Raw genomic sequence first — 17,426 nt, forward strand, 5'->3', positions numbered from 1 at the left:
CAGGAAGGGGGCAGGGGATGGGGGCAGGATTTGGCTTTAAGGCTGTTCTTTCCCCCGTGACACGAGCAATCTGAGGACAGGAGGTGACATGAACACATCAGCAGTGCTGCTGGCCTTCTCTGCTTGACATCTAGGAGCTGATGAAGCCCAGATCAGATGTGTAGCACTCGGAGGGGCCCTTAGCTTCCCCCACCTTCCTCTGGGGACAACGGCAGCTGTGGCAGGTCTATGCCCAGGCCCTGACACGAGCTGACCGTCCCAAGGGCCTTACTGGTAGTCAGTGGAGCTGCCCTTCCTCTTGCGATTGCAGTCCACGCCGCTGGTGCCCAGGGAACCGGAGAGCAGGTCGGTGGGGCCTGGGGACATGAAGTCGCTGATTGTTGAGGAGATGTCCATTCTCTGGTCCGCCATTGGAAGGGAGGCACTGAAACGATCGCAATAGAACACTTACTTCTCCGGGAACATCTCATGTTTAAAGATTTGTTTGATCTTTACTTCTGTGTATGCATGTGGGTGTGTGGTACCTCTGGAAGCACGAGGCATCCAGTCCCCCAGAGCTGGAGTGATGAGCAGTTGCGTGCTGCCCAACGAGGGTGCTGGGAACTGAACCTGGCCCTCTGGAAGGACAGCATGAGTCACCATCAGCCCTGGGAGAGCTCTTTCAGGATGTTCTTCTGTGTGGTGCAGGGCCTAGACGGCACTGAGGACACAGGTCTGGCTTACTGCAATAGCAGCACTCACCCTGAAGCCCAGGAGAGGCACACCGGCTGGTGGGGAAAGCCTTGTGCTTATTTTGAGAATTTTAATTTGTAATTTGTGAAGACACTATGTCTTTGTACAAGTGTCTGTGTGCCTAGAGAGGTTTAATGGCTTCTTCTAGGACCTACATTGGAGGAAGGAGACTGAGACTGGGGTGGTGACCCGATAGCCCACATATACTCAGACGTAGGCAGTTTCATTTTCTCCCAATTAGTGAACAGATTAATCAGTGAAATAAACATAAAACACAAGTTGGTTTTTGTGCTTGTTATAGTTTTTGTAAAAAAAAAAAAAATGTGGAAAAGCATGAACTATAAGAGGCACACACATTGCTCTTGGAAGGTAATAGCAGGAGAGCCATGAGTTCAAGACTAGCCTGGGCAGCTTTAGTGGGGCCCAGTCTTAACCGTGATTCTTCTCCAAAAGAAAGCCTAAATCCTCATGCAGAGTTAAGAAAATACAGTCCCCCCTCTCTCTATCCCCACCCTGCCCCTCCCCCTTCCACCCTGCCTCTCCCTCCCTGTTCCCAGCACGGGCTCGCATAATTAAACGCAGACATCACAAATGTCCGACAGTACAAGTCATTTTCCAAGTTCATATTTTACAAGCACAGAGTACACAGGCTCAAAAAAGTCGTAAGTACCTGGTAAGGGTCTCTTAACTCCAAACCCTGGTGAAGAGGGGTCGCCCAGAGGGCCGCCAAGAGCTCCAAGCTCCACAGGATTTGACTGGGGCGGTCACTCCCACCCTCTGGGCCCAAGTTCCCACATCTGCAAAACAAGAGGGTAAGGGTGAGCCCCGCTCCCCAAAATCACTAGTGTGCCCTGAGGCTAGGAGCCAGCCCGACGAGTCAGGCCCGTGCCAACTCCCGCACACTTCTGGAACCGACATCTTCATGCAGGCCAGTGCCAACTCCGGCACACTTCTAGAACCGACATCTTCATGCAGGCCAGTGCCAACTCCCGCACACACTTCTGGAACCGACATCTTTATGCAGGCCAGTGCCAACTCCCGCACACACTTCTGGAACCGACATCTTTACTACCTCAGGCAGCTAGTGGGCAGCTCTTGTGATCTCTAGTCCCCAAAGCTGCCTGGCCAGTCTCCGGAATTTTACTTATCACTGATGTTGCTTCTTCCTTCACAGGTCTTTGTCTCCCCTGGTGTCTATACTCAGTCCCCGTTTCTCTACCACATGCCTTCTGCCCAGTCTTCACCTGTGTGCTGCAGAAGACGTACACTTCGGAGGCCCGCAGGGCTGCCAGCCTCCCCTCACACCCTGGCCACTGGTGTCCTTTCTGCTCTCAGGGACTTCCTATTGGCTCTCCTGTGCAACTTCCAACGTCCCCCTCATTCTCACTTTAGATGATAATAATTCTCCTTTTTCTCTCTCTCCTTCCCCCACCGCCCCCACCCCAGCACTGGAACCTGATGCCAAGGCCTCGTGCCTGCTGCCAATGCTCCGCCAATGAGCCACACCCACAGCCCTGCCTGCTGGCTGTAAGTCAAATGGTGGCCAGCAAACACATCTATCAGCCCCAGCGGGTACTGCTGTTGAGACCCCGCCTTCCCTAAGGCCTGTCTGAATCCAGCCACTCGGTGCTCAAGACCATCATTCCAGGGCCCCTAACCCTGCCAATCCTACACCACCCATGCTCACACACGACTGGATCATTCTCATCTGGGTGAGCAGCTGTCATACAATTGCATCTTGGAGGGAAAAAAGCCAACAACACATTATTTGTCCCTATTGCTCAGGATGTTAAACCCAGGGCCATTTGCTGGGCAGATGCTCTACCTTAGTTCTGGGCCATCCCCCAGCCCTAAATAAACTGTTTGGGACATTGTCTTCCTATTGTCTCAATTTCTATGTCTCCACCTTTTTCTTGTTTTCTTCAAATAATCTAACTCAGGTCAGGATTTTTTTTAAAATCTAATTTAATTTTACTTTACTTTATGTAGGTGGGTGTTTTACTTGCATGATGTCTATATACTCACTTGTGTGCCTAGCATCCATGGGTGTCAGAAAGGGGCATCCAGTTCTCTGGATCTGGAGTCACAGAGGGATGTGAGCCACTGTGTGGGTGCTGGGAATTGAACTCTGGTCTTCTAGAAGAACAGCCAGCACTCTTAATTTCTAAGCCATCTCTCTGGTCCCCAGGTCAGGCTTTGTCCCTACACGATGTCTTTACAAGACTGGGCTGCCCATGCTAGTTCAGCAAGGACCACGGTTTTCTAGACCAAACGACCAGCTCGCACTCCCTACCCCAGTGGCATCAGCAGAGTTGACCTCTCCCTAGCTACTGTCTCTGTCCATGCTCAATCCATAGGAGTTCTATCTGACTGTCTCAAAGGCCACCCACACTGTGACAAACCCAAGCGTCTATCTCCAGTCTGGCTGTCCCCTGAACTCATGTCCAACCACTCATGTCCCAAACATCTCCACCTAAGTATGTGACAGAGACCGTACTGACATGTTCATGCTCCCAAGCAAGCCTTTCCGGCCTCCTAAGTAGTCAAGTGGCCTCCACCCTTCTAGGCTCCAAGTCAAGAAGCCACCTGACCCCTGCCATTTGTCTTCTTATTGGCATGGAATTAAAAATACAGAACAGGACACGGCTAAATGTCACTTCTGCAGTGACACTTCTTTGAAGGGCCATACAGCATGAACCCTGCCAACCCTCCTTTTCAATACCTCTATTTAAATTGTTCGAATCCACATTTCCCCTATAACAACCTCCTTCCCGCCCTCCCCACGAGGCGGTTAGCTCTGGAGAGCAGGGGCTCCGCTCTAATGACTGCCCCCAGCGTGCGGAACTCTTCCTGGCACACAGCAATGTTCCACCAGATCAGAGATGAATAAAATTATCTGCATACGACAAAGAGAAGCTCATCACAGATGCTGTAAATGCTTTTTGCTTTCATTTCCTTTTGACTTTTGAATTTCCTATGTAGTCTTAAAACATTACAAAAATCATTTTCAAAATAATAGAACACAAATATCCTTATGTCAATATTTTGTAACTTTTAATTTATCTCATTTACTTTTTTTTCCCCCCAGACAGGATCTTGCTGTGTAGCCTGGAACTCATTAGGTAGCCCAGGCTGGCCAAAAGCAGTGATCTACCTACTTCAACCTCCCAGTGGTAGGATTACAAGCATAAGCCACCATACAGGCTTATATTTAATTTTAGTCTTGTGTACATGTTCATGTGTGTTCCTGTGTAAAGATGTGTATGCACACGCAAGTACATGTGTAGAGTCTGAAGTTGACTTTGGGTGCCTTTTCCAATCATGTGCCTCATTCCTTGCAACAGGCTCTCTTACTGAACTCACAGACTGGGATAGACTGGTTGCAGCAAGCCCCAGGGAATCTACCTGTGCCTACCTTCCCAGTACTGGATTGCAAGAGCATGCCTCTATACTCGGGTTTAAATTTTGTATTTTTTAAAGATGTATTTATTTTTATGCATATGAACGTCTTTGCCTGTATGTATGTACATGCACTATGTGTGCCTGGCACTCTGGGAGGTCAGAAGAGGGCACCGGCACCCTGGAACTGTAGTTACAGAATACTGTGAACTGTCATGTGGGTGGTGGGAACTGGACCCAGGTCCTCTAGAAGAGCAGCCAGTGTTCTTAACCACTGAGTCATCTCTCCACCCCCTTTTAACAGTTTTAATTGTAAGCATGTGTATGTCCACGTACACGAGTGCAGGTGTCCACAGAGGCCAGGTGCCCTGAGCCCCTTGAAACTAGAGTTAGGCAATTGTGAGCCACCCAATGTGGGTTCTGGGAATCAAGCTCAGGTCTCATACAAGAGTACTAATGTGCTCTCAAGTATGGAGCCATCCCTCCAGCTTCTATACCCAGTTTTCCACGTGGGTCCTGGGATTGAACTCAGGTCCTTGGGCTTGCTCGACAAGGGCTTTACCAGCGGAGCCTTTTCTCTAGCCCCTAATTCTCCTTTTCTACTTACAGATTCAATCCTTCTGCAACTGTTCTGATATGCCATTTACGGTTAGACATTTCTTTCCTCCCTAGCGTGGATGCACCATTGTCCAAGGCCTACTTCTTAGACCATGCTTCGTGTTACCAAACACCTAACGTGGTTCCTCTGCTGAAGAGCTGGGTTCACTCTCACTACTCTGTCGCCCTAATCTAGTTCTTTACATTCTACTATCATAGTATTTACAAGTGTGGCTTCCAAGCACATCTTAATCTACTAATAAAGGGATAATAATCTCCAAATTATTTTTCCTCTATTAGTCTTAGATTTCAGAACCATCTTGTCTATTCTGGCTTGTCATCTGGGGAGCATCTTATAAAATTCACCGTGTGTGATCACTGTAACTGCTGACATTCACACCGACCTTCAGGGAAGCAGGAAAGGGGCTGAATATATAACCTCCCCTCCAGGTCTTTGTGGTTTACAGACCCTTGCCCCTTGCACATCTCAGACCTAGGGTTACCACCAGGATCTGACTCACATTTTTAACAGCCTAACAGCTGAAGGCCACCAATGACCATCAGCTGCCAGGGGTTATTACCTGAAGTTACACTTCTCAAGCTTCGATCCAGCGTGGGAGGTACGAGGGACTGCTGTACTTGCTGGTCACCTCAAAGTGACTTTCATGTTTTGTAGCTTCCTTCCAGGCAATCAACTTCTTCCAAAACCCTACAGTAGAAAACCCAAACAGGTCATACGGGGATAAACAAATCTGGAAGTCTCTCGAGAGCTAAGGGGGATGGGAGGGCTAGCTCCTGACCCACATAGGGCAGGCTCCCAGCTCATCCATCACCACATCCTGGCCACACTCGCTGGCCCAGCACTGCTGTCTTTTACATCCCTGTGATGTCTAAGTTGTAAAAGCATGAATCCGACAGACGCTTCCTGTGAAAACCATGCCTTCTAAGTATCAATTCCTGGACATGTTCTTAGGAAAGCTAGGCATGTTTTATTACTTCTTTTACTGGGTTACATAGTAACTGTGAAAGTCCGGGTGTTACTTTACATCAGACACTGATCCACTTATGTGGGTTAACTGATTTAGACTTGAACATCACTCAGGGAGGCAGGTACTACTGCTGTATGCGTTTTACAAAGGGAAAATCCTTCAAGAGGTTCAACAGACTAGCCAATGTCACACTGAGAGTGGTAGGCCACCACAAGCAACTGACAATATTGTTCAGTTCAAGCTGGGAGTGGTGGTTCGGGGCTGGAATCTCAGCACTTAGGAGGTATTCAGGAGGGTCGAAAGTTCAAGGTCATCCTCAGCTAGGTAGGAAATTCAAAGTCAGAATGGGATACTGAGAGACCTCTCCCAAAACAACAGTGCTGGGCACATAGCCCAGCAGTCGAGAGAGCTTGCTACTCTTCCAGAGGACCTGAGCTCAGTTCTTAGCACTCACATCAGGTTGCTCACAACCACCTGCAACTTCAGCGACAAGGGATCTTCTGGCTTTTATGGCCATTGCCATCATGAGACATACCTACATGCAGACACACACACACACACAATATTTTTTTTGGAAAAAAAAAAGTTTTTAAAAGCAGCTCTCTGTGCAAATGAAAGCAGTCACCTTTACCCAGAGGACAGAAAAGGACAGAAGTCTTTTGGCTCAAACAAATGCCAGCAGGACCAGCTCAGGTGTTTAAAGAAAATCCCTGTGAACACCAAGATGTCTAATGCTAAAATGGGCATAACATCTCCAAGGGGTCATTTCAGCCAAGTGGCAATAATGCCACCTCCTTCCTGTGGCCCACACTCTGCCCTTCAGATCTCTATGGTAGTTTCCTGTGTGTGTGTGTGGGGGGAGGTTGACGTAGAAGGAACACAGGGGCCTTCCACATGCTCCTCATCCATGTTGTTCTGCCTGCAGCAAGCAACCTGCAGCTGAGAATGCTCTCCTGACCTCCTGAAGCAAAAGTCCTGGCACTGTACTGGCTGACTCTGGCAGTCTTTGGAAAATGCTACTGCCTCAAGGGTCCTAAGACCTCCAGATGACTATCCAAGTCCATGACTCCTCCATGCAGCCAGGCTCAGAATCCTTCACGGTCCAACACGTCAACTCCAGTCCAGGCACATGCAAACATTAGATCTTGGGAAAGAGCTAACAGTGACAGTCTCCAGGCTTCCCATGTGTGTGCAACTCTAGCTCCATCTGAGTCCCTGTCCAGTGGAACATGGTTTTCTCAACTCCCAAGTCAGCAAGGCCTAAGTCACGCAGGGCCTGTTTATACATTCGTGCATGCATGTGCACACACACACACACTCCTCCCCAGAGCTCCTCTGAAGGATGGATCTAGCTACTTCCCTGTATCCCCTGCGAATGTTTTGTCAGACATCATTCTCTCCAGATTCAGCCCCTCCCTCTACAGCCAGTGAGAGAAAGCCCTCGTCCTCCTCCCGTAGGGCACTCTAGGCCTCATTTTTCCTTAAGCCAGAAAGATCCCAAACTCCCTAGCAGGACATGCTGGGCTCACTCAGTGCTAACACACTGCCCAGGGCTCAGGCCCAGAGGAAGCATCAAGGTACCCAGGGGCTAGGTGGCGAGGGGACTCCCCTACCTGTTCCTTGGTAAGGTCTCCATGCTATTGGAGCTCCCCCGACCCCCATCCGCTCAACTAGAACCCTGCAGCCTCCATGCCTCACTCTAAGCATCCATGAGCAGACAATCCGGGTCCTTTCTCCTTCTGTGCTTCATCAAGGTTTCACTAGATTTACAGTTCCTCACTCCACATGAAATACCTCACCTTGATTGATTTTTCTAATATTAAATTTTATTTATAGAATTTATATCCGCTAACTTAGACGCTGCCATTATCCACATAAAACATAACCGAGAACGCATCCCTAACACGTCAGACAGGCGAGGGAGCTGAGCAAGAGAGGACGCTTGACACTATTTCAGAAAACTTTCTCTTTCCATGACGGCATTCTTAGACAGAAGAACAAAAATAGAGAGGGGACCAAGAAAAAAACAAACAAACAAAACACAAAAGTCTCAGATTTCTGTGCTATTTATTTCTGAAAGGGGCTTGAGGCAAGGTGGGAAGGGAGCTCCTGGAGGCCTTGGGTACCTACAAAAGGGACCCTTGGAGGCAGAGGGCTCCAAGGGCCTGCCCCTCCCTGGTACAGGCACGTAAATGTCACATAGAGGCCACTCCTGGAGCCTGACCTGTGCCCTGCAGTCACACGGATGCCCACCTCTGAGCTAGAGTCCTAGAGGTAGAAAGAGGAGCTCACTGGAGAGCCAGGAAAGCAGTTATGGGGGAACCCGTGAAATGTCTGGAAAGAGCACGAGGCACTGTCCCCCCCACTCCTGCCCCTCAGAGCACAGGGACCCGAGTGCCATCCAGGGAAGCAGGAGGCGGTAGGAATCGTCACAGTCCAGGCTGCCCTTGCAGAGTGGTTGCGCAGCTGAGAAGGTGAGGTGGGAGTGTTAGCTGCCAGTGGGCACCAAAGGAGACAGTGTTCCTCTAGAGAGCAGGACAATGCCAAACTCCAAGCCTTAAGAAGCCCATCCTAGCATCTGCAGGAAAGACAGCCACACTGAAGTCCTCCATCAAGACCTTTTGTCCTTGTTCCTTTTCTCTCATTCTTGCCCCAGTACCCCAGAAGGCTACCTGTAGATTGCATTTATGTTCCAACTGTTAGAGACAGGCAAAGACATCCCATTTCTCTCTGGGATCAAATCACTGTTAGTGGGGACAGACAGACAGTTCAGGAGTACAGCACTACCGCAGCATGCATGAGGCCCCAGCACTAGGAGGGGAGGGACACTATTAGTGTTTGTAAGTTCTTACAGTCAACACTCTTGGGGCTTATTTTCCCGTAAATAAGCAAAAAATTTGGGGTATAGGCCACGCTCCCTACTGACACCTTGTAGATGTTCCCACGCTGCCCTGGCTACCTTGAGCAAATGGACTGTCAGTCAAACAGCAAGCGGAACAACTATACCAGCACTGGAAAACCGGAACACTCCCCAGATGCCTTGAGGAAACTGTATGGTGGTCTCAGTTAATTGCCCTGGATTCTGAAGGCACAACCCCAGCCAGGACAGTTTCCAACAGTTTGTGACAGACATTTTACTACTACAGACCTCGGTGAGCTCTACGTGAACCTAAAAGCATTCCCGCCTAAGCTGGGGAAGGACTACTTCCCCAGGGGCCGAGCAAGAAGGCTCGCCCTATGACTGATGCAAACACGAACTTCCGCTTGAATGTGGTTGGTACAAACACCCTTCTCCAGCCACTTAAGTGTAACTTACCTGTGGGCTAGCTGGGACACACCTCCACCCCACCCCACCTCCACCTCCTCTACTGTCTCTCCTGGTGTTCCAATTTTAAGCTTAATATGAAGTATCTCTTCAATGGTCTCCTGCCTACATTTAGTAGAGCAACTGAGCTGGTACCATGCACGGCAGCCAGGATAGTGGCGTGGAAGCAAGGGCAAAGGCCGCAGGATGGAAGTGACAGCTGAGTAGCTGGCACCCCAAAGAGCAGTGAAGTGGCCACCTATCCGATGGGTAAGAGTCATACAGCTCTGCGGTCAGCAGGTCAAGCTGCAAAAGCAGCAACGCAGCTGCAAACAAGCCAGGGCCTCAAACTCGCCAGTCGACAGCAGCAGCGGCAAGGGTGGCCAAAGCGGCTGCCCACCAGGACAGCTGCCATAGCAACAGAGGCAGCAGGGGACAGGAGGGACACTATAAGGGGAGAAGAAGGTGGAGAACTAAGCCTGAGGAAAGACAGAAATCAGCATAGTGCTGGAGAAGTTGCTGGAACACCAGAGCTGTCAAGTCTTTGGGTCCAAGGGTCTCAGACACACCAGGCCCAGGAGCAGCAATCCTAGCCAGCGCTGAGGGCTGAGGAATGCTATGCTACTGAAGCCTGCCTGGAAGCTGTGACTCTAGTCACTAGCATGGGAAACCCTGACTTCCTAGGGATGCAGAGCTATAACGCATGTGCAGCCTAGTCCTGCAGGAGCTCCTCCTGCAGGAGCTCTACCTGCCTGCGGCCACAACTGCTTACCCCTGTCAATCACCTATGCACAGTATCTACCCAGGCAGAACAAAAGGACCCCAGCCGGCTGATGCTTAACACTAGGAAGAGGCTACACTGTGCTATAGTGTCAGGCCTAACTATGTGACTTTCTTGCCCGACCCCCAGAATACATGAGTAAAGGAGACAGCCAGAACCATTAGCACAGTGGGTATCCCTGGCAGAAGGTCCTCCTTGTAGCCAAGGTGCTGGGTGGACAGCACTGTAAGGGAAAAAGACCTTTGAGGCTGCCCATCATGAGGGTGAGGCCTCACCACACACCACCACTGTGACAGGCGACTCCCCAGCCTCCAGAGCTCCGCTCTGAATGCCCCAGCCTGTGCTTCTGTTACAGCAGCACGGATGAACAGAATGGCCAACTCACCCGTTCGTCTGTTTCCATCAGAACCCTGAAACCTCTGCATTCCAGAGGACCCTCTGTCCCAGAAAACCCTAAGAGTTGGTTCTGCTGTCACTGCTACTGCATGTCTTACAGTAAGGCACAAGCTGACAGAAGGACATAGCTACTGGGGTGTTAGAGCTACGGGGCAGCCAGGCTGGCAAGACTGCCCACGACAACATTCGACTCACTCACTGTGGTCATGACCCCGCTCTCTAAGGAAGGAGTAAAGAACTGTGGTCATGACCCCGCTCTCTAAGGAAGGAGTAAAGAACTGATAAGCAGGGTTACCTTGATCAGAAGTATAACCACAAAGTGGGGACCGGCAGTCAGGTAGGTATCTGGCTTTACTGCTGATCCTTCTGCTAAAATCCACCCCCCCCCAAGGCAAAATGCAAAGGAAGAAGCACACCCTGAAACAAGCACTCCTGGGGAGGGGAGGAAGAGAACTTACACTAGAGCATCCCTTGGTCCAGAAAAGCTACAGGGACAGAGCAAAGACATTCTCTCTGAGCTTGCTGACAGCCAGGGCAAAGAGGGAAACAGACTTCAGTGGATAACACCAGGAAGTCTATGAGCCAGGTCACTGCAACAGGCCCAAGCATGGTAGGGTATCTTCTGAGACCAGGCTGGAGCGAGGTAGCAGGCTCAGTGGTTCTGGGGAAGCAGGCTTTGTAAAAGAGGCAACCCTTTCTTTAAAGCAACCCCAGGGAAAGCCCAGCTTCCTCTTTTCCCTCAGTGTCATCCCCGGAGTGACCACTAGAAGGCGCTCTCCCTAGAGACACATGAAGCTACTCAGCAACCTTTGATGGTGCAGGAAAACATGGGAGCAAGTCGGCAGCTGGAACAACCCTGTCTAGTGGCTGGATGCCTACTAATCTCCTCCACAAACCTAGGGAGCCTTAGCAGGGCCCTGTGTTTTCATTCCTACCTGCCTACAACCTACAAGGAGCTAACAATGTGTTCCTGAGGGTGGCCTTCCCAGTCCAGCTGGAGAGCCAGAAGGTGACCCCAGCCTGTTTGCCTTGGTACTTGCTCAGTTTCTCTGATATGTTTGGAGGACGGTGGCTTTGAGCAGAGGCCAGTCCCCCCGGCCCCTGACACTCTGGCAGCCTCCGAAGAATTCAGTAACTTTACTTGACAATGCCTAAGTTCAGAGACCAAGTGAAGCCAGCACCCTGAACCTAAGGTAACAGACATTTCTACCAGGGTTATTCAACAAGCCATGGCAGAAGCCAGGGCAATGCAGATACAATAGAAACCCAAAGCCATTGCATTCAAGGTTCTTTCAGCACAGTTGGAAAGATGTGATATTTAAATAAATGCATGACAACATAGCCAATGCAACAGGTGGTAATGCCCAGCAGCACAACCCAACTCCTGGAGGGGCTGGTGCACTTAGGTGCCATTACAACAAAGTTCCAGCAGATGGCAGTCCATCGTTTTGATTCCTCATGCTCAGAAGGGAGAAAATCAGCTTATTGGTGTGTGTGTGTGTGTGTGTGTGTGTGTGTGTGTGTGTGTGCACACGAGAGGGGGGTGTGTGAGGTCATTGAAGGTGAAGGGGCGGTGCCTAGGACCGGGTGTTACAGGTGATTGATTACTGGTGGATGGTGAGGAGCACAGGTACTTCACCCTGAAAAGCACTGGCTGTGCAGGTCCTGGGGACAGACCGTAGCACTTGTATGCCCAGTCCCATTAGAAGCACAAAGTGCTCAGGAACCCTGAAGCTGAACATAATGAGATCACACTTGGAGCTGTGGGGCTGGACTGTGAATGCAGCGCTCTGTGTGAATAAAGACAAAGTCTTCCTTTGTCCAAAAGCCTTGAATGCAGTGGAAGGAGGAAAGCTGACACAATTCCACCCTTGGATGGTGCCCCGAGGGCTAGCCTAGAATGGCAGGCTCTGAGGAGAAGCCGCAGGAGAGGCTGGCCTCATAATGTCCTGTAAGGCACGCTCCCGGCCCAGCATGGACACAGTCGTGCCAAGTGATAAGCAGGTGTTCCTGCAGCCTGTGCTTTGTTTCTCCCTGAGGAGTAAACTAAGAGTAAGCAAGCTATGATCCCTTCGGACATTCAGGAAAGACTCCTGGTCTCGGCTGTGCGCACACAGCCTTCCAGTGGCATGGCTGTGGGGAGCAGCTGCCCAACTCAGGTGGCCCAGGGTGAAGCAGAGCACAATGAAGTAACTGGGTGTACAAGTAGCCAGAGACGATTATTTCCTCAGCGCGAGAAAGGGGACTGCAGAGCAACTTGGATTCTTAGGGACATCAGCTCTGCTTTAAGTATCCATGAACTATCTAAGAGGGGCACCCTGCCTGTTGGGGTTCTATAAAAGCAAGGAGTACAGGACCTTCTCAGAGAGGAGATGCTCACCAGCTTTCAAACCCCAATCTCACCAGGCATTTGAGCCATGGGTCCAACATACAACACTGGGCACAGGGCCTAGCCTTTGTGTGCCACGGTCTTCTGACCGGCATGGCAAGGACGCCAGCAGCACCTGTCTCTTCAGTGAGCTGCATAAATCACTCAGCATGCCACCTGCCATGTAACCAGCCCTGTGTGCATGTAACCAGCCCTGTGTGCGCTACTGTTTCCTCACGGGCCATCACGAAGGCTAGTGGCCTATCTCCCACGTTACAGAGCAGACTGAGGGAGTAACTTGACCAAGGCTGAGGTTTAACGAGACAGGAGGAAACTCAGGTCAGTCCTGTCTGGTGTGGAAAAGAACAAGAAAACCCACGTGGGGTGCAGAGATGGCACAGCCAATCAAGTGCACACTGCATAAGCATGAGGACCTGAGTCTGGATCCTCAGCACCCACGTGAGCGGTCACATGCTAGCTGGGGGTGATGGGAAGGAGTGGGTGAGGATGCGCATGCAGATCCTGGGAGCTTGCTGGCCAGTCTAGCCACCAGTGATCCTGCCTCAAATATTAAGGTGAAAAACAATCAAGGAAGACACTGATACCAACCTCTGACCTACACACACACACACACACACACACGCACACATACCTACCAACAGCTACAAAAGAGTACACAAGGCCTCAAATGTTCTCCAAAGTAGCCCTGCTGAGAGCTCTGCTACCAAGCATTGACTCTGCGGGGGTTTTGATGGAGGATGCTGAGTTAAACAGGCCAACTCCAGTTCTGTTGGGATTCTTGGACATTTAAGGTAGCCCACTCCAGAGGGTGGAGATCCAGGGACAGTAGACTCTCTACTTCTCCAGATGTACATACCCACAAATCATGTTTTATCTAACAGTCGCAGGTTTAACAGTACACACTGAAGGAAATGCTGCTCTCCCTATAAAGTCACTTGGATTCTGAGTCCCCTCCCCTGGAACTTTGCCTCCTCCAGCTACTGATTCCCCTCCCAGGAAGTATTTGTGGCTTTATCAGGCTTGTGGCTACTCCGTCATAGCCTAGGCTCTGCGGTTCTGGTCCCACACTTTCACTAGAAAGGACTCTCTCTGGCTTCCCATTCCAAAGGGCACTATCCCTTGCTTCTGGGAATTTATCCACTCAACCTATTCCCTGAGCATCTGGAACCAGGACGGTGACCCAAAGTCTTTCTTGCCAGTCTGGGCCCCAGAGTTGGTTTGTGTTCTCTGGAGAATAACAATGTCACTAAGCTTAAAAAAAAAATGAGTTCCTTGCCTTGTTCTCCACAACCCCGCCACTTCCTCTCTGGGAAGAAGCTAAGCCAGCCCCAGCCTCACCATGTCTCTGTGCTCAGAAGAGGCACAGGGAAGGAGCCCCAAGGTACCATGGAGGATAGAGGAGCCATGCTCGAGGCCTACTGACTGAAGGCCTGTCTGTCACCTGCTCCCTTCTTTCTTTCTAGTGCTTACTGTCTGTTGGTTTGTGTCTTTAAGCACTGCGGAATGAGGAAAAAGAGCCTGGCTCTAAAGACTCTTCACCGAAGAAACTTACTGCCTGAGGTTGAAGAAAATTCTGGAAAACATCTGCATCTTGTTCTAAGGAAACAAAAGAATGCACTGCTGTTATTCGGTGGCGAAGGAGGGATGCTTGTAGGAGGAAGAGCAGGTGGAGCAGCCTGAGGCCTTCTGCATGTCTGGCTGGGTGCTGCTGACCGGCAGGGAGGCAAGGATGGGTCTAGCAAGGGCTGAGACTCAGACAAGAGAAGGCCCTGCCTTCTGTGAGGACCACATGGGAGGGAGACCCTGCAGAACTGTCTCTGTGGGCAGCCTCCTCCTTTCCACCACACACAACGTGTGTACGGGTGTTCTGGGGACAGTCCCAGAGGGGGTTTACGGAGGGCTGCAGAGTAGGTCTCCTGGGACAGCGGGACACAGCATGGCTCCAGGGCTGGCCATTAGTGAGTGGCCTTTCTAACTCCCCAGCAAGTGGAGAGGAAGAAGCGGTGGATCCCTTCTGAACCTGGCCGCTGGAAGGAGGGACAGGCACAGTGTCAGAAGATGCTGAGTGAGGGAGGAAGGTGGGCAGTGTGGGGCCTCCTGCGTCAAATCTCACCTCTGTCACTAGAGGGCTGAGTGTCCTGGGCAAGGCAGGTGGTCGCTAGGGGTGTGGCTTCCTCCTCTGTGGGGACTCCCCCTCTGTGGCTGGCTGGACTTAACCTAAGAAGAGCATTGGGCTGTCAGGCCACCTACTTAAGCAGAAGAGCTGGGGCTGAGTAAACAGGAGCACAGAGAAGGGGGCACTTGCCAGAGATGCAGACCCACACAGGAGGCTTTAGAAAGAGGCTCAGAGTCTGTGAGGACAGAAGACAAGGGGACCTGGGGCTCTTAAAGCAGACGAGAGCAGGGACAGTGATGTCCAGAAACCAGGTAGCAGTGGGTGAGGACAGGTGAGGGAAGGCTGGAGAGAGACCTAGAGCAGAGCGCCAGCTGTTCGCAGCGGTACTCCAAACCCGGGGCGCTCCTAGAAATACAAGCAGACTCTTCAAACTCCAGTCCCTGAGTTTGCCTGAAACACTGACAGGAGCCCCTGAAGGCAGGCTGGGACCAGGAAGTGCAGGTACCTCCTACCCCATCAGCACTCCCAAACCTTCCAGCAACCCACTTTGTATACTGCCGAGCACACGGGAACCAGGTGACGTCTGCTGTGACAGGTTAGAGGAAGCACGCTTCCCCAGACGTACTGCATGTGGCCACCTACTTCACTTGGGGGTACCTCTGTGACGGCGAAGACACTGTGAGCGTGCTGAAAGCACCCAGTGCCAGGAACTGTCCTCTGCAGCCATGTAGTACGGGGCAGGGTCGCCACCCCTTGTCCTCATTTGGGACACATGCCGGCAAGGGTGGCAGGCAAAGGAGGTGAGCAGTTAAATTATACTGGATGCTGGGCTGTGATGAACGTGCTGGGGGTGGGGGCTGGCATAAGGGGAGGAGGGTAGATACCCTGGGGAGACAAGGTAGACAGGAGGAGGTGAGTGGGTGGCCAGGGTGTTAGACAGAGGACAGCAGCCCAGAGGACGCATGTGCTGGGACAGCACCAGAGTGCTACCAGACAGCCAGGCTGGACTCTGAGAAGCATATGGTTCCGCTTAGGTCTGGGTGCGGGGTTTTTGTTTTGACGGGGTCTCATTCTATACCTTACTCTGACCTGGAACTTGCTGTATAGCTCAAGATGGCTTGAACTCGTGATAATCCTCCTGCCTCGGTCTCCCAAATGCTGGGATTAACGGCATGTGCCACCAGGTCCAGCTGCCCCAGTTAACTGTTGCAGCGAGTGAGAGGGCAAGGTTTTTATTTCTTTGTCTTGTTTTTGTTGGGGTGTGTATGTGTTGAGGTGAGAGTTAAGGTGTGACAGGGTGGGGAGTCTGAGGGAGAGGCAGTGAGGGGTGGGGAAGGGCCGATTCTATGCGCATTTCCAGGCTGGCGCTAATGGTGGACAGGTTGTGGGTGGGTAGAGGGTCAAAGGCTGAGCACAGGGGGGGCTGCTGAGGTCAGTTTTGTGAGCATTCCGGAGAAACAATGAATATTATTTCCTGACTGCCTAGACACGGGATGGGGCGACACCCAGTCTTCAACCTGTGCAGAGGCCTCCAGCCACGGGGGATCCTGGGGACAAAATCCACCCTAAACTCCACTTTCCAGGCACACACCTCTAAGGGGACTGGAGGAAGAGATAACTTTTGTCCTCCACAGGGCAGGATTGGAATCGCTGGGTGTCTGAGCTGTCCCAAGAGCACACAGCACTGTGTGCGGGGGAAACAGACAAGACACCTGCCTCCCCGCCGCTCTTCCAAACAGTTATCACCTCCCATCAGAAACACCAAGCGGGGACCTAGGACACGGCTGTCCCTGATATCTCATTCTGTCCTTAGATTACTGGGGGAGGTACAGTTTATCAACATCATAAAAGATGGCACTGAGTCAGGTAACATAGCTGGAAAGTGAGAGGCCCACTGGGAGCAGGAGCCCACACATGCCCAACAACACAGCCAGGACCACACAGGCTTGGCTGCCTTAGTGACTCAGCAGATATGAGCTGAGTGCGGGGCTCTGTCCCAAGTGGTAAAAGTGGGCAAGACAAGCTCACCCCCATCCCTGCCTATACTGCCAGGATGCCAAAGCCAGGAATTACCTAGGACACTGGGGAAGGAGCAGTCCAAGGGAGAGGTTAACATAAGGTTAACCAGATTACCTTCCCATCTCCACACACGTGGAACTTTCCAGCGTGCCCTTGGCCTCCTGCCCTGAGGGCACAGTGTGAGTGTGACCACTTAATCTAATCAAGGCTCTTGCGGTCTCCTGGGCCCCAGAGCCAACAGGTAGGCCTGGATGGATCCTGACCCTACAAGTTCCTCTCAATTGAAACAGAATCCGCTTGCTTTCCTCCACTTGTTTCTTCCCTTTGAAATGGAGTGGGGTTGGGGGGCCCTTGCAGTTTCGATTTCATTTTTCTGGGTGCTGGTTACAGCAGGAGACTATTCTGGGTCTGAGGCTATGCCTGGGCTGTAGCTCAAGAGTAGTTTCTGAGAACCTGCTGGGTGCAGGATCACAAAGCTGAACCAAACTTCATCTCGCCCGTCAGAGACCAAACTTCATTTCGCCCCCCCTCAGAGCACACTACCTGCCAGCAGCCTCTCTGCCAGCACTGAAATCCAGGCCTGACAGACCCCTGAGAAGGTGTGCTCTTGGCTATAGAACATGACAGGAAAACAGACCCTGAAGTCTCCCACAAAGCTACAAAATGCAAAAACTCTGATGGGAAAATAAGCAAAGGTTAGGAAA

The 17,426-nt window shown here is 51.3% G+C and overlaps 1 protein-coding gene across 3 annotated transcripts in view; it reads right to left on the bottom strand.

Moving 5' to 3' along the window:
• Positions 1-17,426, bottom strand: part of Bmal1 (basic helix-loop-helix ARNT like 1) — a 98,964-nt gene that overhangs the window by 31,282 nt on the left and 50,256 nt on the right. For 2 of the 3 annotated variants that reach the window (XM_057777842.1, XM_057777840.1), the window contains exons 3-5: positions 5,310-5,437; positions 1,403-1,529; positions 272-424 (exon numbers count right to left, since the gene is read on the bottom strand). In XM_057777842.1, the coding sequence (XP_057633825.1) occupies positions 272-411 (140 nt within the window). In that variant the 5' untranslated portion in view covers positions 412-424; positions 1,403-1,529; positions 5,310-5,437. The remainder of the gene's footprint in view (positions 1-271; positions 425-1,402; positions 1,530-5,309; positions 5,438-17,426) is intronic. The other variant, XM_057777841.1, reaches the window with a different exon arrangement.

This window comes from Chionomys nivalis, chromosome 8 (assembly GCF_950005125.1).
Source record: "Chionomys nivalis chromosome 8, mChiNiv1.1, whole genome shotgun sequence".
NCBI classification, from domain to species: domain Eukaryota; kingdom Metazoa; phylum Chordata; class Mammalia; order Rodentia; family Cricetidae; genus Chionomys; species Chionomys nivalis.